The following is a 21,580-nucleotide window of genomic DNA, read 5'->3' on the forward strand; positions in this document are numbered from 1 at the left end:
TCATTAGGTTCTGTTGGCCACGGCACGGTGCGAGGTGGTGGTTTGCGTCGCATTGCACACCGCACTTTTTTTAGCCTTTGCAACGTGTATATAGGTTTGAAGGATGTGTACATACGTTCGCTGGACAGCAAGCGTTTAAACGATCTTTCTTGAAACATCGCAAACTTTATTGGAATGTCACAAAGTGCCCTTTCATTAGGTTCTGTTGGCCGCGGCACGGTGCGAGGTGGTGGATTGCGTCGCACTGCACACCGCGCTTTTTTTTCGCCTTTGCAATGCAAATCAGAAAACGCAGGCATCTTCCCTCAAAGGTTCATATACATTGATATATTATGAAGAAGCGCGTTTATTTTATGTTTTACATAACACCCCGAGCTCTGGATTTCACACTTTAATGAATACCTGGCAGCAGTTCACTTCATAAAGAACACAGTGTATCTGTAAGGGGGGCACTCTGTGTATTATACATGACACAAATTCCTTCTCCTCAGGAAAGGCGGGAAAGGGCGATTTGCGCAGAAGCGCCGCGCGGGATCCTGGGATTTGGAGTCCATTTCGACCTTTGCGGCGTGGCCCGGCCCCCAAACGGGACTACATTTCCCAGGATTCACAAGAGGGCTGATTCTGACCAATGGACGATCGGCGTGACGTCCGAAGTCAGCGATTGGCCTGTTTGGAATGTAAGTTAATTTAAACTGGTAACGTGCGGGGAGCGGCAGAACAGCCAGCTGTGTGTCGGTAAGGAGCTCCGAGAGATAACGGAGAGGGTGAGGGGAAACCGGAGGAGGCGGGAGGGAGGTTTACGGGGAGCTGTAGCATGGTGTGGAGGCGGTTCTGAGACGGGAATGGACGGTTTAACTTGTTGCTTGGCTTAGAGTGGAAGTATAGGGAGGAATACAAGACATGGCGGACAGGATACGTTCTATTTGGAGGCGATAAGGAGGCTTTGAGAATTAAAAAAAAAATATATATATATATATATATATATATGTAAAGAAAATAACCCCCCCAAGAAAATAAAAATATGAATTATATATTTTTCAAGGAGATATATAATTTATTTAATTTAATAAAAGATACCCAAGAAAAATATATGCAATTATTTATATATATATATACACACATTTTTATATAATTTTTTTTCTTGAGTATAGCTTTTATTATTATTATATCTATCTCCTTGAAGTAATATATAAAATTATTTCTTTACATATATTTTTGCTATTAAATAAATGTATATTAATATATATATTTTATATTAATATATATATATATATTTTTCCCCTGGGGATATATCATTTTTAATCATACATACTTTTATATATCCCCTCGAAAAATTATAACATCTTATTTATATATTTTTATTATGTTATTTTTTGAGGGGGGTGGGGATTTATTATTATTAATATATCTTTTTTCCCTAAACGTTTCTTGCTCCTCTGGGCATTTTGCCAGTAACACGCTTCTTGTCCCAGGGTGACAACTCTCATTCATTGTACTGTATAGAGGAGCAGTGTTGTCATGAAAATGTACTGGGACACCTTCTGACTCTTCTAAGACCTTCCTTATTTTTGTTTTGTTTTTGTTTTGGACAGAATGGAGAAGGATTAGAACCCCTGTCATTTTTTTTTATTGCTGTCTGTGTCTCCATTAGGGAGATTTATTTATATATTATTTCAGGTACTTATATAGCGCTGTCAAGTTACGCAGCACTTTACATCTATATTGTACATTCACATCAGTCCTTAACCCTCAAGGGGCGTACAATCTAAGGTCCTTAACCCTCAAGGGGCGCACAATCTAAGGTCCCTAACCCTCAAGGGGCGTACAATCTAAGGCCCCTAACCCTCGAGGGGCGTACAATCTAAGGCCCCTAACCCTCGAGGGGCGTCCAATCTAAGGCCCCTAACCCTCGAGGGGCGTCCAATCTAAGGCCCCTAACCCTCGAGGGGCGTCCAATCTAAGGCCCCTAACCCTCGAGGGGCGTCCAATCTAAGGTCCCTAACCCTCGAGGGGCGTCCAATCTAAGGTCCCTAACCCTCGAGGGGCGTCCAATCTAAGGTCCCTAACCCTCGAGGGGCGTCCAATCTAAGGTCCCTAACCCTCGAGGGGCGTCCAATCTAAGGTCCCTAACCCTCGAGGGGCGTCCAATCTAAGGTCCCTAACCCTCGAGGGGCGTCCGATCTAAGGTCCCTAACCCTCGAGGGGCGTCCGATCTAAGGTCCCTAACCCTCAAGGGGCGTACGATCTAAGGTCGCTAACCCTCAAGGGGCGTACGATCTAAGGTCGCTAACCCTCAAGGGGCGTACGATCTAAGGTCCCCTACCCCTCAAGAAGGGGGCGTACGATCTAAGGTCCCCTACCCCTCAAGAAGGGGGCGTACGATCGAAGGGCCCCTACCCCTCAAGAAGGGGGCGTACGATCGAAGGGCCCCTACCCCTCAAGAAGGGGGCGTACGATCGAAGGGCCCCTACCCCTCAAGAAGGGGGCGTACGATCGAAGGGCCCCTACCCCTCAAGAAGGGGGCGTACGATCGAAGGGCCCCTACCCCTCAAGAAGGGGGCGTACGATCGAAGGGCCCCTACCCCTCAAGAAGGGGGCGTACGATCGAAGGGCCCCTACCCCTCAAGAAGGGGGCGTACGATCGAAGGGCCCCTACCCCTCAAGAAGGGGGCGTACGATCGAAGGGCCCCTACCCCTCAAGAAGGGGGCGTACGATCGAAGGGCCCCTACCCCTCAAGAAGGGGGCGTACGATCGAAGGGCCCCTACCCCTCAAGAAGGGGGCGTACGATCGAAGGGCCCCTACCCCTCAAGAAGGGGGCGTACGATCGAAGGGCCCCTACCCCTCAAGAAGGGGGCGTACGATCGAAGGGCCCCTACCCCTCAAGAAGGGGGCGTACGATCGAAGGGCCCCTACCCCTCAAGAAGGGGGCGTACGATCGAAGGGCCCCTAACTCACATTCATACATACACATACTAGGGCCAATTTAGACAGGAGCCAATTCATCTACCAGCATGTCTTTGGAGTGTGGGAGGAAACCAGAGTACCCGGAGGAAACCCACGCAGGCACAGGGAGAACATGCAAACTCCAGGCAGGTGGTGCCATGGTTTGGATTTGAACCAACGACCCGAGTACTGCCAGGCGGAGATGCTAACCATTTAGCCACTGTGCTGCCCACACACTCTTTATTTTTCTATTTTTGTCCCCAGAAAAGTAATAGAGGGGACATCTTCCAACTGGAGAACTAGTTCTGGGGGCCTATAGGGACTCCCTTAATTTTCAGGTATTTCCTCACTTCCTGTTTGGCTATGGGACAGGAAGTGAAGAGAACTCTCCCCAATGAGACACAGATAGCAAAAAAAAAAAAATATCTCAGGGGTTATAAGTGTTCCTTACTTTGCCCAAAATGAAGAAATAAAGTTTTGCCTTTTATTTCTGCTTTAGTATTCCTATGTGCTTGAGGCCTTCTGTGCAGCGGTGGTGTCCTGTTACCCCATTGAGAGAACTAGTAGCTATGTAACTGAGGCAGGCCATAGATCAGGGGTGCTCAATCTGTGGCCCTCTGATGTGGCCCTTGACCTCAAACCAGGGAAGTGCATGCCCGTGTCTGCAAACCATGATCTGGCTTTACCATCCCACAGCATCAGAGTGCATTGTGCCGGCAGCAGAGGAAGCAGGCGGGCATGGAGAGAGCAGGAGTCGCTAAGCTGATGCTTCCTCTGTAGCGAGGAGTGACACCAAGGGCCCCTCACCTGACACCTTTCTGGCAGCCTGGAGAGTGATGCCAGCAGAAGCTGCAGAACGCAGAGTTTTGGTGCGCTTTCAGAAAGTGCATCACACCCGCAAGATATATTAACCGTTTATGGCGAAGCGCAGGAACTGCATGGCTCGACGAGTTTTCTCACGCGTGAGGGAAACATGTATGTGCTGCCTTACACGCGACGTGCAGAAACACGTTGCGCCTGTACAGTGGGAACGGAGCCCTACCAGCTCACAGAACCTTTGTCAATATCTTCATTATTTTATTCTCTTTTTAATAGTACCCCAAATGCAGAAAAATGTGTGGGGAATTTTTTTGGGCAAAAAAAAAAATGACTAACTGCATGTTTATTGAAAAAAAAAAAATGCACTAAGTTCAAAAAGGTGCATAAGTTGCTTTATGCGTGTCGTTTGGAAATGCCTATATAAGTGGCATTGATTGGCATGCTTTCACAAACCGCTGCAGCCTCAGTTTTGTTCAGTACTTGACAGGACATTAAGGCTCTGTTCCGAAAGCGCAGTTTTCATGCGATTCTGTATGATTCAGTTGAAATAGCTTGTCTCAGCTGGTACACTAATGATGCGAAAAATGAATGATTCACCAATCGAAACTTATGTTTGTTTGTTTTTCAACTCATCGTTTGGGCTGCCTTAACCGCCTCCTGCCCGCCATATAGTACAATGACGGGCGCAAAGCGGTTCTCGTTCTGGGAGGACGTCATATGACGTCCTCCCATTCTAAGCGCTCATGAGCGGCAATCGGCAGTGCACTGTGTCCCTCGAATATAGCGGATCACCGATCAACGGAAAGAGCTGAAGATGTCGGCTCGGTCATGTGATCAGCTGTGTCCAATCACAGCTGATCACATGTAAACAGGGAAATGCCGGATATCGGCATTTCTCTCCTCTCAAGCTGTCACGCTGACAGGAGAGGAGAGCCGGTAATCGGCTTTCTGCGGAGGGGAAATGTTCACTGATCGTCAGGGCACTGTAGCCCCAGCAGTGGCAGCTGTCAGTGTCCATCAGTGCTTTGTGTCAGTGCTCATTAGTGCCTCATGCCAGTGCCTATCTGAGCTGCCTTTCAGTGCCACCTATCAATGCCATGTATTAGTGCTGCCTTTCAATGCCCATCAGTGATGCCTGTCAATGCCCATCAGTGCCACCTATCAGTGCCCATCACTGCAGCCTCATTAGCGCATGTCAGTGAAGGAGAAAAATCACTTATTTACAAAATTTTATAACAAAAAATAAAAACTTTTTTTTTTCAAAATTTTCAGTGGTTTTTGGTTTAAGAAAAAATAAACCCAGAGGTGATTAAATACCACCAAAATAAAACTCTGTCAGAAAAAAATGATAATTTCATATGGGTACAGTGTTGCATGACCGTGCAATTTTCATTTAAAGTGCAACAGCGCTGGAAATTGGCCTGGGCAGGAAAGTGGTATAAGTATCCTGTAGGCTAGCGGTTAAAGTGTTACTAAACCCAGGATGCCGCGTTCGCTATATATCCGCTCTCCCCGGATGCCGCGTTCGCTATATATCCGCTCTCCCCGGATGCCGCGTTCGCTATATATCCGCTCTCCCCGGACGCCGCGTTCGCTATATATCCGCTCTCCCCGGACGCCGCGTTCGCTATATATCCGCTCTCCCCGGACGCCGCGTTCGCTATATATCCGCTCTCCCCGGACGCCGCGTTCGCTATATATCCGCTCTCCCCGGACGCCGCGTTCGCTATATATCCGCTCTCCCCGGACGCCGCGTTCGCTATATATCCGCTCTCCCCGGACGCCGCGTTCGCTATATATCCGCTCTCCCCGGACGCCGCGTTCGCTATATATCCGCTCTCCCCGGACGCCGCGTTCGCTATATATCCGCTCTCCCCGGACGCCGCGTTCGCTATATATCCGCTCTCCCCGGACGCCGCGTTCGCTATATATCCGCTCTCCCCGGACGCCGCGTTCGCTATATATCCGCTCTCCCCGGACGCCGCGTTCGCTATATATCCGCTCTCCCCGGACGCCGCGTTCGCTATATATCCGCTCTCCCCGGACGCCGCGTTCGCTATATATCCGCTCTCCCCGGACGCCGCGTTCGCTATATATCCGCTCTCCCCGGACGCCGCGTTCGCTATATATCCGCTCTCCCCGGACGCCGCGTTCGCTATATATCCGCTCTCCCCGGACGCCGCGTTCGCTATATATCCGCTCTCCCCGGACGCCGCGTTCGCTATATATCCGCTCTCCCCGGACGCCGCGTTCGCTATATATCCGCTCTCCCCGGACGCCGCGTTCGCTATATATCCGCTCTCCCCGGACGCCGCGTTCGCTATATATCCGCTCTCCCCGGACGCCGCGTTCGCTATATATCCGCTCTCCCCGGACGCCGCGTTCGCTATATATCCGCTCTCCCCGGACGCCGCGTTCGCTATATATCCGCTCTCCCCGGACGCCGCGTTCGCTATATATCCGCTCTCCCCGGACGCCGCGTTCGCTATATATCCGCTCTCCCCGGACGCCGCGTTCGCTATATATCCGCTCTCCCCGGACGCCGCGTTCGCTATATATCCGCTCTCCCCGGACGCCGCGTTCGCTATATATCCGCTCTCCCCGGACGCCGCGTTCGCTATATATCCGCTCTCCCCGGACGCCGCGTTCGCTATATATCCGCTCTCCCCGGACGCTGCGTTCACTATATCTCTGGTTCACTATATCTAGTCTCCCACAGTACACACAACATGGAAATGCAATTATTTTAGGAAATATAAACTGCTAAATACCTTTTCTCATCAGCAGTATATCATGATTTCCATCAGTGTCCAGCTGAGCACTGATGAAAGCTTGTAGTTGGAGTTTTCATTTTTCTCTAGGAGGATGCAGGTTCCCTGACCTCTGTCTGGGCAGTGCTGATTGGCCCTGTGCTGATCACATTTACTCTCCCAAGAGGCAAAAAACCTCTAGCAATAAACACCAAACTTAGCATGTGTAGAGTGACTCCACACGATAGGTCTTATCAGGGGATTGGAGGGGCACATTGGAAGAAGGGGAGGATCAGAGAAGACAGGATCAAACCGCCTTTTTACACAATGCAGAGGATTAACCCCTTAGGTTCCACACTAAGTATAACGAGCATGCTTTACTGCATATACAGACTGATTGTACTGTTGTGGGTTTAGTAACCCTAAAAAATGAAATACATTATATTTTTGGTGTGTGGTGCTCGGATGCAGTGCAGTTCCACATTAAACACTTGCGTGACTTGCACTTTTTTTTTTTTCTGCAATACAGGCTTGTAAGGCGATCACAGCCCGATTAATTCTCATTGGTCGTCTTGGAGGGCGAGGCAACCATGTCTGACCATCAGGGAAGCTATACGTATGACGTTCCTAGCTGCAACTTCGGTGACGATGATAAGAATATAGACTCCTGGTTTGGTAAGGCATTTTAGGGAAAAAAAATACTTTAAAATGAAAATGACTAATAAATACAAACGTCAGTTTCTTGCCTGAAAATCCTCACCGCTTCAGGTTTTCTAGAATCTTGCTGCTGCCACCTTTTTTGCATTATTGGTGAACCCCTATGAACCCCCTATGAACAGCGAGGTACAGACGGGCTTTCCTTATTTTACAACACAATCACAGACAACTTCCCAGGCAATACAGTGAAAAAATGCCATTAAAGCGGAGTTACACCTGAAGAAGAGAAAAAAAAAGCTGAATTTTTTGTAAAACCTGGAATGTACTAATTGTCCATGATATGTTACAGATCAGGTTGCAGATACAGAAAATGTCCCTCCAGAGTCTATGATCATACAGAACCCTGAAAGTGAGAACATAGCACAAGCAGGTGAGAGTGCAATCTGTCACGTGACCTGTGTGTATTTTTTAGATTCTATATATAATATTTTCTTGTGTCCTTTCATAGGAAATGGGGTCGCCTATAATGGAGGAAGTGCCAAAAAACAGCAGACTCCAAAGACGCAAGCCAGGAGGTGGGGTGTGGTCTGCAAATTTGTATTTATTTTTTATTTTTTCCTAAAGGCATGAATTCACAAATTTGTGCTTTTTGAAAAATTCACTTATGGCTGAAGCATGATTGTTTCATTTAGAATAAATCGCTAAGTATACTTTTACCTGCTCTGGAAATCTTCTGTGCTACTGTCAGATCATCTGTTAACCACATCCCGACCGCCTTATAGCAGATATACTGCTACAGGGCAGCATGGGGTGCGCAAAATCACGCGTGTGTGTGTATATATACGCGATTTTGTATTTCCGGGTAGGGGGCGCATGTGAGCCCTAACCGTATCGCCATTCACGGCTGCCAATCACCAGGTCCCAGCCGATGATTACCCGCTGGCGCCCAGTGAGTACAGATTATCTCCGGGGAGGAGGGCTGCTTAGTTTACTAACAGTCCTCCCTGTCGGCTCGGACACACTGCTCTGGATGGCTGTGCAGTGTGATTACAGTAAAGCCTACACACGCACACGGTTAACCCTTTAATTGCCCCCTAAGTTAACCCCTTTCTGCCCAGTGCTGTTAGTACAGTGTCAGTGCCATTTGTAAACGCTATAACTTACACATAAACCAATTAATTTACACATATTGGGATTTTTTATTTTTTTTTTTTAAGCAAAGGTCGAGGCGACTAGGAATGGAAGTAGAGGGAATTTTGAGTCAAAAGGGTAACAAAACACACACACAAAAAAAGTGTGGCCATGGTTTTTAGGGTGAAACGCTTTAATTATTCAGTCGTCCTGTTTGGTTGTCTTAATTTGAAAATTTCCCGAACTAATTTTATGACTACATGTTTTTAAGGTCTTCTAAGCGTTTATCAGCTCAACAGAGGAACCGCCAAATGGCAAAAATCAGAGCTGAACGAAAGAAAGTGACTCCCAAGCAAGAGCAACCACCTTTGAAGAAACCGAAATTGTACGTGTTTTACGAAAGCAAAATCTTTTGGGAAAATTTTGGTGCTCTGAATGTTATCCTTTTTTAATTTTGTTTATTTTTTTCAGAGCTAGATGCAAATCCACAGACACTACAATAAACAGAGGTCTATCGGCAAGCGTTGCTGAAGGGTCCCCGAAGCCAAGGGCCAGAATAACTTTGCCCTCCACTCCCACAGTTCTTAAGTAAGACACAGGGGTGCTAACATTTAGGACTTTCATGTGAACTTGAGCGCTATTCATGAAATGTCAGCAACAGATTCTTAACCCCTTGATGCCGAGCGCACGCAAATATGCCACCTCTCGGCGTCTGGGCCTTGACGCCGGGCGGCCGCGTATTTGCGTGTCATTAGAAAATGTGCGCTGAGAGCGCTCGCCCTGCACGCTCTCAGCACATATGTCCATGACTCTCAGGAAAGGTCCCGATCTCCCCTTGCGATCGGGACCTTTTCTGATCATGTGATGGCAAATCACGGCGGTCACATGACTCTAAAACCCCGGCTTGTGAAACTGTTAACGGGCTGTGAGGCGCTGGCAGAAAGTGGTTAAAAGCTCAGCTCCAATGATTTATCATCCACGATTTACCTCTGTCAAGCCACAAATCCATTGCGTTCAACTTTTTTTTTTTGTAATTTAGCAGTTTAAAGAATGAGAAATCGAATATTAGTATTTTAGCATATTTCTTATCTGAAGTGGGGGGGGGGGGTATTCTCCTCATGTCATGTTGCTTTTTAGCGACTACATTTCCCATGATTACTGGCCACTGTTTTTCTGTTCTTGGGTCGAGTGGGAACAGGGGAGGCAGAGCAGGAGCAAGGCAAGTGGGTTGAATATATCAGGATCCTAATCCTGCCCACAACACTTCAGCACTGTTATACTGACAAACTCATCAGAGGAAAACTACATGGTGAAAGGACTGGTCCCAGTGCAGATAACCAACAGAAAACCATCTACAGTCTCCAGTTCAGAAATTGTTGAAAGTGCAAGTAAACGGTTATGAAAGCAGGTTTGGCTGTATGCCTCACGACTATTGTGTGGAAGGTATGGTGCAAAGAGGCACATTGTAGGCAATACATTGTTCACAAGAACTAGTGTCCCTTTAGAAGATTTCCCTTCAAATATTATTTATAATAACCCAAAATTTGGGGGTTTTATTTTACTTGCTCTTTTGAGCAATTAAACAGGACAAATAAAGCGGGTGAGTCTTCGTAATGAGGCAGGGGTAGCAATAAGAACCTAAAAGGTTCTAATCCCTCTCCACTCTCAAACTAAAAAAAAAATTTTTTTTTTTCCTGAGCAGAAACGGATCAGTGTGAAAGCAGTTTGGATGCATTTCTACATGCACATTTTGATGTGCTCTGGTGCCTTTTTTTTTTTTTTTTTTTTCTGGAAATGGAATGCACTGGAACTGCAAGTACTGGTGTGAACATTATTGACAACCATGTAACCTACTTTCTGTGCATTTTGCATGCAGAAATGTAGTGTGAACCAACCCCTAAAGAGAGCTCTTAGCCTTGCGTATTAAGCTCCATGTCAGCTTTGATGCCAGATGTATAGATCAGGGGGTAAGATTACCCAAAGGTATGTAGGATGACCAATTTTATTTTTAAATTGCAAACCACTCTCCTCAGACCATAAAGGGGTACCTGTTAATGTGGAATTTTTTACTCCTTTTGCATTTGAAATGTTGCCTGAAATTGTTCTTTTTTCGCCAGACGCAAACATTTTACTCAGAAAGCTAAGAACACAGAGGAGCAAGAACTTGAGAAAGTGCAGCAGCTTCAGCAGGAACTGGCTGAGAGGCTGAAAAAGAATGAGGAGTCCTTGAAATCTGCCTTAGCAGGAGGTTAGCGTGTTTTTATGTTTTACCATAACTCAGCTTCTTGGTAGTACAATAAAACCACAAAATGTCTTCCGTGGGACATTGCAGCAACATTAATACAGTAAAGAACTTGTTTTTTTTTTATTATTCAAAAATCTTAACCCAATTAAAAAAAAAAAATCAGAATTTATTATTTACCTAAGTCTCTCTATAAAAGACGGTTAGTCTTGTCTGGATGACTCCAATGTTATACATTTTTCTTATGATACACTTCTATACCATACAGTATAAATGTCAGATGTGTCCGCAATGGATATTATGCCACAGTTAGCCAGAAAATGCCATATATACTGTGGTATAATAAAAGGTTTATCTCCAAAGTGAAATGGCTACAAGATAAACATGAGGGTTACAGTATCATGTCAGTTTCCAGTTCAGTTACCAGATCTGCATAGAGTTTAGTGTCATTTCTCCACTATATATGGCATTTTCTAGCTAACAGTGGTATAATGTCCGTTGCGGACACATCGACGTTTATACTGTATGGTATAGAAGTGTATCATAAGACAGTTGTATGTAACATTGGAGTCCTCCAGACAAGATTGTAACTGTCTTTTATTGGAAGACTTATGTAAATAGAATTAAATTCTGATTTTCATGATTTCGTTTTTTTTTTAATTTTTGAATAAAAATACTGTTCTGTGTTGTATTAATGTTGCTGAAGTCCCAGCGGAGACATTTTGTTGTCTTGTTGTGTTAGTAAGGGATGTAGCCACATGATATTCACAATACCATCACCCCTCTATGCACAGGTGTACCTCGGTTTATGAATTTAATGCGTTCTCCAGGACGTTTCGTATTGTGAAAAATTTGTAAACCAAAATGCGGTTTCCCATAGGAATGCATTGAAAACCAATTAGTCCGTTCCAGAGGTCAGAAAAAAGTCTGTTCAAAACTTTTAGAAAGTGCGCTTTTTAAAGGCATAAATACTGTACAGAGACATGATTAAAAATTTGTAAATGAACTGAAAACCAATTAATTCGTTCTGGAATTGCATTTAAAAATCGGCACCGACATGCACTTCGTATTGCGAAAAAAATTAAACCGAGGGATTATTTTCAATGGATTTTCATATGTAAACCAAAAATTGCGTAAACCGAGGCAGCCTGTATATTGCCTCTTAGTAGTAGTATAAAACGAAGACCGTGTGAGTGCAGGCTGCAGTTTATGGTACATTTTGGGTACTCGTTAAACAGTGGCCCTCCTGACAGTACACTCTGCCTGAAGCCAATTTAAAAATCAAAACAGTACAGTGGTATCCTTGGTTAAATGGTTAAAGCGAAGGTACACGGCATATGAGCATCAAACCAAAAATACTATTTACTATATTTAACTTTTTAATATTCAAAACAAACTATCCAATCCGTGTCTCCATGCTTTTTTTTGTTTTTTTTGTGAAGAAATCATTTTGATTTTCTGACCGTGTCCATTATGCATAATGGCGGATGATTCCTATAGCATTTTACTTCCTGGAATCCATCTGCCCTTAGCTCAGGCAAGCAGGCAGGAGGGTGTGCTTAGCTGACAAAAACGCTTACTGACAACTGGGATGTTTAACATAATTTGCCTAGGCCTGGAAACCAGGAAGTAACTGAAGAAATGTGTTTTTAAAGAAAAATAAAAAAACCTTAATACAAGCAAATATGAAATGCATTCCTGTGTATTAATGATAGCAGCAAAAGGATTAAAAATAATGAATATTGATAGTCAACATTGAGAGTGTGGAGTTTCACTTTAATAGAGATGTGACCCCAGTTTTGTACCTGCAAAAGAGTAATTCTACTACAGCCTGTTCTGCTTTCTTGCTAATACTGTTCCTAAAGTGTTGCATAGATTAATTTTGGGGCATCTAAAATGTTTAACTGTCTTTTTTGTGAATGAGAACCTAAATTATTTATTTTTTTTGCATTCTTAGATCAACCAATAAAGAGGGTTCCCATTCAAGCTACAAAGCCGGTGGACTTCCACTTCCACACCGATGACCGTCTGAAACGGCATCCAAATGAACACACAGCAGAATATAAACAAGTCGATTTTACTTCCGAACTTAGAAAGCATCCACCATCTCCGGTGAGACCTTCAAGAATTTGTACTTGTTATCTCTTAATGGAGAGCTCCAGGTAATATAGCTAGAAAGGGACAGCAGGATGTATTACACTTGGATCCCACTGTCCTTTTTTTAAAATTTTTGATTTCCTGGAGTTGTAGGAAAATGGTATGTATTTTGCACGTAATTTTTACATCTGCTATCATGTGAGCAGGTTAAAATATATTCCTATTTGCCACATTAAAAATTGCACTCTCCACGATTTTATTCTCTAAGGCCTGTACTTTCCGAAAATATATAGAATTGTTTGAAGTAATCTAGCAAAAAAGATATTTAACTGATGCTTTTACCCTTTCAGTCCCTTCCCCACTGCAAGGAAAGGGTGGAAGAATTTTAATGATGGGTTTGCTTTTATTTAAGGTTTCTTTTGTTGTAAATGTTAATCCTTTTTTCTTCCTTTCTGATAGGCAAATAAATTGGGCCGCACTGTGCCCAAACCCTTCAACCTCTCCAAAAGTAACAAAAGGAAACACGAAGACACTAGTGGAGAGTACACATCCACTGCTGAGCAAGTCTTGGCTTTCCAAAAAAGAACCCCGCAACGATTTCACCTGCGCAGCCGGCAGAAGGAGATGGAAGGTAAATGAGTAGTAAATTTTGATATTTAGAGTGTTTCTGTTCTTCATGGGGAGCATTACTTCAATGGCCTTATGGAGGTTGTTTTTTTTTTTTTTTTTGTTTTTTTTTTTGTTTTTTTTTTTTGTTTTTTTTTTTTTTTGTTTTTTTTTTTTTTGTTTTTCTCGTGTTGTGGAATAAAAATACACTTCGATTTCGTACCATGTCAGTCGGGTATAATAATAAGTTGCCCATTTGGCTTCATTTCTGCATGGCTTCTTTTGATTCCTAGGACCATCGCCAGTGAAACCACTGAAGGCCAGGGTGACTCTGCCAAAGACCCCACAGCTTCAGACAAAGCAGCGACTCCGGCCACCAACTTGCAAGAGTTCCGCTGAGGTTGAAGCAGAAGAACTTGAGAAGCTACAGCAGTGAGTAGTCAGGAGTTTGAAAACTTCAAGCCTAATAATAATAATTTTATTATACAGGATTTATAAAGCGCCATTAGTTTGCTCAGCGCTTTACATTATAAAGGGAGACCATACTGTTCAGTACAAGAGTGTTAGGAGAGCGCTGCTCCTTGGAGCTTACAATCTAAGAATTCTAATGGAACTCAAAGTAAAGACTACAAGGTCCAAATCCTACTAGGTAAAGATAGTGTCATCACGTGGAAGGCTAGTCAATACAGTACATGGGTGTGAAAAAATCTTTAAAAGATAAGGGACTTCTGAATTGTCAGGGGTTGAGACAAAGCAGCTTGTTTCCTGACCACTTATATACAACTAATCATGCTGTCTGCTCACACCTTCTTTAACTTTGTAGGAGAGTGGGGGGAGGGTGGTGTTAATATGCAATATGATTTATATGCATTGACGGGACTATCTCTAAAATTGCAGATAAAAGCGAGCACAAAAAATTCCCCCCCCCTTCTTTTTTTTTTTTTTTTTTTTTTTTTTTTTTTTTTTTTTTTTGAAGCATGACTACTTGGGACCTTCACCCTAAACTAATTTTCATTTTGCTCCACCTGCCCCCTTACATTTTGAATTATTTTTTTTTTTTTTTTTTTTTTTTTTTTACAAGCAATTGCACAGCTTTTTTAGGCAGGTATATTATTCTGTGCATGCACAGATGTGCCACAGGGTTTCATGTCTCAACAGAGCCCTGCTGTTTTCTACGCATGCGCCAAAGATTATGGAAGTTCCAAAACCTTCTCGTGTTTGCACATGTGCATTGAAATCTCTTGCATCTGCTTAAGAGTTGAAGGACTCTGCCAGGACCAGAAGGTCAGGCAGAGCCCTTGGCACATATGGTGATGCCGAAGGCAGGGGGTTGGTGTTTAATTGCTCTCTATTCTGGCCTGGCTCCTCAGCTGCTCCCTCTGTTATCCTTCCTTTAGCAGGGGGTGGGGGGGGGGGAGAGAAGGGCAGTATTTTAGTGTCACTTTAGTGATGGCTTGAAAGCTGCTATTACCTTCAAGATGGCAGGCTTTGGGGCTTTTTGATGTTTGCCCAAGGGTGGCTTTTACAATAAATACACATACCCGTGCTTGTTTTTTTGCTTTATCTTTTACTTTTATAGGGCTTTATTATACTAGCATTTGAAAATATTGATATTCTTGCCCAACCATGTTAACTCACATGTCGTTGCATTAGATACAAATTCAAAGCCCAAGAGCTTAATCCAAAGATTTTGGAGGGTGGACCACTCCTGCCAAAAAAGCCCACTGTTAAAGAACCCACCAAGGCAGTCGGCTTTAATTTGGAGATAGAAAAACGAATTCAACAACGTGAGAAGAAAGATGAAGAAAACGAGGAAGCGTTCACTTTCCATTCCAGGCCATGTCCCATGAAGATTTTACAGGATGTAGTGGTGAGTACTCTGCCAGTTAGAATGGAGGGAGTTAGTTAAAGTGTAATGTCTTATGGAAGATTAGCCCAATGGACACCAGCCTGTTGGAATGGGGGGGGGGTGGTCTTGTGCATCAGCATGGTGGACTTGGTTATCAGAGAAATCTAATCTCCCGATTTTTAAACAACTTTAGTGCTTCAAGCGATTTTAGAATTTTTAGACCAACTTGCTGGAGATCCATCTGATCTAAATCCAGTCAGAAAATGTCACAGCAGTGGTGCACATCATCCACCAGGGTGGAGCTAGAAGTCTCACTGTGGTAAGAGAGGGCAAATCCTGTCCTGGACAGAACTGTATGTTCCATCTATTGACAACTGCGTAAATTCACATCTAGGCGATCCAAGCGTAAGCTGGAATGGGTATCTTTCCGCTAGCTACACACACCCTACAAAAAAAAATTCCAATACAAGCAGAGGAGGGTGGGGAGGGAGGACAATTCATTGGTGCTTCCTTTTTATTAAGTGACATTCTGCTTTTACTTTTTCTCACCCTGATTGACAAACAGGAGAGAGGTCCTGTATCCTTTTTAAAAGTAACCCAAACTGCCTCCTGGGCTGCATCCCTTAACTAATCGGATGTATTCATGGGGTATTGTTTATTCCCCTTGTCCTCTCCAAGTTACTACCATAGCTTAATTTGGAGGAATAGGCACAAAAATGTATCTCCACGTTTTGCGTTTTTTCCAGTGACGAAGGCCCATGCAAGACTTAAGACATTTTTCACATTGATCTGCAGCAAAAATAAATATGCAGTTGTGCTGTGATTGTACAGCTCTGGCAGTGCATTTTTCATAGAACATGTGACTCAAATGCAACGCAGCTGCGTTTTTTTGGGGGGTTTTTTTTGTTTTTTTTTTTTATGGAAACGCTTTTCAAACATCCTTTTTTTTAGTATGAAAGCGGCCTTAATCATTGAGGGTGATTGCACAACTTGTAAATGTAATTTGAAGAAAACTTACTGAGATCTCTGCTTGAAAGGCCTAGTTGTTATGGGAGGGATTTAAAATGTATTCCTTTTTTGCAGCTTTTAACAAAGAATGTCTGTCTTTTTTTTTTTTTAATAAATTTTCCTGTGTTCTTTAGGGGGTTCCTGATAAGAAATTGCTTCCAGTAACTATGCCACAATCTCCAGCTTTTGCACTAAAGAACAGAATTCGTATGGTGTCCCCTGAGGAGTCAAAGGTAAGTGCAGGTCATCACCTTGGATCTAGGATCTAAGGGGCTCCACTGGAACACGGGTATCATTTTTAGATGTATAACACAGGCACAGTAAGGTGTCTTTAGTTAAACAGTTTTGTTACGTCAGGCATTTTTTTTTAGGCAAGGTTCTCTTGAAGTCCTTCACAGGAATTTGGTTTTCCAGCACAAGAACTTTCCTCCGTATCTGGAAAATGTGTTCTTGTTTTACAGGAGGAGTTAGTCCCTGTTATCAAAGCCAATCCAATGCCTTATTTTGGAGTGCCTTTCAAGCCAAAATTAGTGGAGCAGAAACCAGTCGAAGTGTGCCCATTTTCATTTAGTGAACGTGATCGGCACAGGATGGAAGAGAAGGCGAGAAAACTAGAGGAACGCCGAAATGCAGAAGTAAGTAATTTGGGCTGTTTAAATTGGAATTGCCATCTCCCCCCCCCCCCCCCCCCCCTTTTTTTTTTTTTTTTTTTTGTTCTTTTTAATATAAAATCGATTCTAAACATGTTGTTTTAATAATCCAGCCTCCCAAGTTCAAGGCTCAGCCTCTACCTGATTTCGATCACATTAGTCTTCCTGAGAAAAAGGTGAAGGAGCGAACGCAACCAGAACCGTTTAAGCTGGAAATTGATAAACGAGGAGAGGCAAGGCTTCAAGTTTGGAAACATCAGGTGAGGATAGAGTTAAAGAATACCTCTTCCCATAACATTGAAAAGGAAATTGTAACATCTTGTATAGCAGTGGTCTCCAAACTGCGGCTCGGGGCAGGATGTGGAGCCAATTGATGGGGCTCTCTTCCCCTCCCCCCGATACCAAAGGTGCGTTGTTTACTCCGGGACAATTTCTACTCCAAATGCCTGCAGTCTGGCCCCCTGAAAGTCTGATGGACAGTAAACTGGCCCTGTGTTTAGAAATTTTGGAGACCCCTGCCTTCCCGGTTTACAGGGTTGCCAAGTATGCTACCTATATCTGTACATGCTTTTCAGCCAAGAAGAGTTGCACGTTTTGTACATTTTTAGTAAATCCTAATTAGAGGGGAGCTGAATCCGTGGTGGGTGAGGTTTTCCATAATCTGTAACACAGGTACACAACTAGTACAAACAGGAAGTGCCTGAACAAAGGATTTTAGTATTGGTTTTGGGACCCACTTTGAGTGTGTCTCCCTCCTGTCCAGGTTGAAGAGGAAGTTAAACAGCAGAAGGAAATGTCTATGTTCAAAGCGCGGCCTAATACTGTAACCCACCAAGAGCCATTTATGCCTAGGAAAGGAAAGTCGAGTCCTGACCGGTGAGTTCAGCCCTCTCTGTTACTTTGAATCCATTTTCTTGACTGACACAAATGTCTGTTACACATTACTGCACCCTTTTTTCTGGTATGGTTTTCTAGGTACTTGGTTATGAGGAACTCCTATTATGGAACACTGCTAATGGGCCATGCTTTATGGTTTGGTTTATTGAAAAACCAATAAATCTGTGAAAAGGATAATGACCCACAAGCAGTGTCCTCCTTTTTTCTCCTTGTTGCACCAATTTTTCTCGTTTTTTTGTTTCTAAACTTAGAGAGCCTTTCTGGTTCCATAGTTCAGGAAGGCTTTGAGTTGGCAACAGAGAGGCGCGCTAAAGAGCGCCAGGAGTTTGAAAAGCGTCTGGCAGAGCTGGAGGCCCAGAAAAGCCTTATGGAAGAAGAGGAACGTAGGCGGCAGGAAGAGGAGGAAAAGGAGGAGATCAACCGGCTAAGACAAGACGTGGTAGGTATCTCACATGCGTGGCATTAAAATTGAATTCCATTTAATCACAAATACATATGAGAACTATTACTCTTACTTGCCATTGGGTATTTCCCCTCTTAATATTCTTAAGTATTACCGTATATACTCGAGTATAAGCCGAGTTTTTCAGCACATTTTTTGTGCTGAAAAACGGCCCCCTCGGCTTATACTCGAGTCAACGTCTGCAGATGACATGCCGTCCCTGTCATCTGGACACACCCCCGGGATCAATCCTCGCCGCTCCCTCCCTCTCCCATGGTACACACTTACCCGGTCAGATGTCTTCCTTCTCCGGCCGATCTCCTCCTCTTCACTCGCTCGATCTTCGCGGTGCCGCTCGGCTCCTCCTCTCCAAGCTCCACCTCCTCGCCGGTGATTGGGCGCCTGTGTGCCTCTCCTGAGCTACAGTTCCGGCGGCCAATCACCGGCGAGGAGCTGGAGCTTGGAGAGGAGGAGCCGAGCGGCACCGCGAAGATCGAGCGAGTGAAGAGGAGGAGAGCGGCCGGAGAAGGAAGACATCTGACCGGTAAGTGTGTACCATGGGAGAGGGAGCGAGCGAGCCCAGGCTGGAGCAGGGGTCACAAACGATGGGGCACTATTCCTCCCCCCCACTGACACCAACGACGGGGCACTATTCCTCCCCCCCACTGACACCAACGACGGGGCCATATTCCTCCCCCCCACTGACCACCAACGACGGGGCACGATTCCTCCCCCCCACTGACACCAACGACGGGGCACGATTCCTCCCCCCCACTGACACCAACGACGGGGCACGATTCCTCCCCCCACTGACACCAACGACGGGGCACGATTCCTCCCCCCCACTGACACCAACGACGGGGCACGATTCCTCCCCCCCACTGACACCAAACGACGGGGCACGATTCCTCCCCCCCACTGACACCAACGACGGGGCACGATTCCTCCCCCCCACTGACGCCAACGACGGGGCACGATTCCCCCCCCCCCACTGACACCAACGACGGGCACGATTCCCCCCCCCCCACTGACACCAAGACGGGGCACGATTCCCCCCCCCCACTGACACCAACGACGGGGCACGATTCCCCCCCCCCCACTGACACCAACGACGGGGCACTAGTTTTTCCCATTTTTTTGTGGTAAAATTAGGTATGTCGGCTTATATTCGGGTCGGCTTATACTCAAGTATATACAGTACTTGTAGTATTCTTGAGTATTACTTGTAGTTACTGAATTTCTTCTAGCAACTTTCCTCGCTGCGCTCTAGCCACAGCAGCATTTTGTGCAGTTTCTTGGATGAGTGTCCCATGGTGAACGCGTTTAAGAATTGTACTTGCCCCCACTGGGTGCTGAGGGATATTTCCCTGTTGCATTTTACAGGACCAGAAGTGAAGTAAAATCTCCCCAATGGGGACATCCAATGGGGAAAAAAAAATTTTGCTAGTCGCTGCTCTATCCAAAAGGAGCAAAACGTTGTTTGGACTATGGAAAATCTTGAACGCTCAGCTTTTATGTGTATTTATTTATTTTCTTAGGTCCACAAGGCTCAGCCTGTCAGGAAGTTCAAACCTATGGATGTCAAAACAAGTGATCTTCCCCTCACCGTTCCCAAATCCCCTAATTTTTCTGACCGATTTAAGATTTGATCTGAAAATTGCACCTGGTATTGCAAGTTTGTAAAGATGTTTGAGGTGTACTGTGCCTCCGAGAAGAAATGTTACTGAGGGGAAAAGAAGAAAAAAGAAACCATATTGGGGTAGAGAAAAGAAAATGTAGGTTTAAAAGGTTTGCCTTTTAAGTATTTTTGGGAAATGTGCAAATACTAATGGGGTTAATGTAAAGTGTCTGTAAATAGTAGCCATAACCTTTTGGTTTTGTTCTTAAACATTTTGATTTAGTGTACAGTTCATTTTTTTTTTTTTTTTTTTAATAAACCTATATTAAATTCCCATGTGGGCCTTATTATTTTTTTTCTCCTTATCCTCCATTTTTATTTTGTGAATGGTTACCTGATTTCAACTCAGTGCACACTGGTTTTGGATTGTTTGTTTGTTTTTTTTTTTTTTCTTTTATGGTTTTTTATTTTTACTCTTCAGGAAAACAGACAAAAAAAAAAAAACATTGAGCTGCTTTACCTGCCATTTGTATTTCTTTCCAGTCCTGAGATGTCTAGCAGAGAAAAGTCAGATCTTATGTTCTGCCAAAGTAACACATATATACACACACCTCCTGGTCTCTCTCAGCCTGTGATTTGACAATGAAAGGAGGGGCAGCAGACTGATCTCTCTCCTCCTCCTATCAGCACATGATCAAAGCAGCACAAGTCTCCTTGTGCAGCTCTGATATTTTCCAATCAGATCTGTAATTAAAGGGATATTCATAACTGCTTGTTTTAAGTCTTTACTGTGTACTTGGAGTTCAATGTTAAAGGTAATCTACCATACTTGATACAGGTTTTTTGTTTACGGTGTGTGTGTGTGTGTGTGTGTGTGTGTGTGTGTGTGTGTGTGTGTGTGTATATATATATATATATATATATATATATATATATTTGTTTATTTGCAATTAAAAAAAAAAAAAAAAACATTTGTCTGTGGCACCTACATTTTCAAAGAGATTTTAATATCTCAATTAACTATTTCCAAATGTTGGACAAAACTGAGGTCGATAGAACATTTGTTTAGCTCATTACATGAAAGTAAAGTTAATAATATACCGTATTTGCCGGCGTATAAGACTTTTTGACCCTTGAAAATCTTCTCAAAAGTCGGGGGTCGTCTTATACGCCGGTACACATGTTAGGGGGGCTGCGGCATTAAGTACAGGGGTTTGCAGGGGCTGACGTCTCTTACCTGGATCCAGTCCCACGACGATCCGGTCCAGGAAGCGCGGCGTCTCCTTCAGTTCGGCCACTGGATGTTCGTGCGGCTGCGCGGCTCCGCCTCCTCACCGGTGATTGGCCGCCAGAACTGTAGCTCAGGAAAGGCACACAGGCGGCCAATCACCGGCGAGGGGGCGGAGCCGAGCGGCCCCGCGAAAATTGAGTGCCGGAGCAGCAGGTAAGTGCTCTGTGTAGAGGTGCTGCTGCAACCACATATGCTGGCTGCAGCAGCACCATACGAGAACAGGGACAGCAAGTCTCAGTGGGAGGAATAGTGCCCCATCATTGGTGTCACTGATACCAATGATGGGGCACTATTCCTCCCACTGATACCAACGATGGGGCACTATTCCTCCCACTGATACCAATGATGGGACACTATTCCCCCCACTGATACCAACGATGGGGCACTATTCCTCCCACTGATACCAATGATGGGGCACTATTCCTCCCACTGATACCAATGATGGGGCACTATTCCTCCCACTGATACCAATGATGGGGCACTATTCCTCCCACTGATACCAATGATGGGGCACTATTCCTCCCACTGATACCAATGATGGGGCACTATTCCTCCCACTGATACCAATGATGAGG

The 21,580-nt window shown here is 44.5% G+C and overlaps 1 protein-coding gene across 1 annotated transcript; it reads left to right on the forward strand.

The window, feature by feature from the left end:
* The first annotated feature begins 668 nt into the window (after positions 1-668).
* On the forward strand, positions 669-20,048 carry TPX2 (TPX2 microtubule nucleation factor). The gene is given in 18 exon segments (XM_089662537.1): positions 669-738; positions 7,047-7,192; positions 7,524-7,604; positions 7,683-7,749; positions 8,577-8,690; positions 8,777-8,893; positions 10,423-10,553; positions 12,505-12,659; positions 13,104-13,275; positions 13,544-13,682; positions 14,904-15,120; positions 16,242-16,340; positions 16,569-16,742; positions 16,871-17,017; positions 17,521-17,610; positions 17,612-17,633; positions 17,906-18,093; positions 19,635-20,048. Coding segments are annotated over 17 exon segments (2,109 nt in total). The 5' UTR covers positions 669-738; positions 7,047-7,107; the 3' UTR covers positions 19,746-20,048.
* Positions 20,049-21,580: the final 1,532 nt, after the last annotated feature.

This window comes from Staurois parvus, unplaced genomic scaffold, assembly GCF_062004578.1.
Source record: "Staurois parvus isolate SC_StPar_1 unplaced genomic scaffold, SC_StPar_1.0 ptg001490l, whole genome shotgun sequence".
NCBI lineage: Eukaryota > Metazoa > Chordata > Amphibia > Anura > Ranidae > Staurois > Staurois parvus.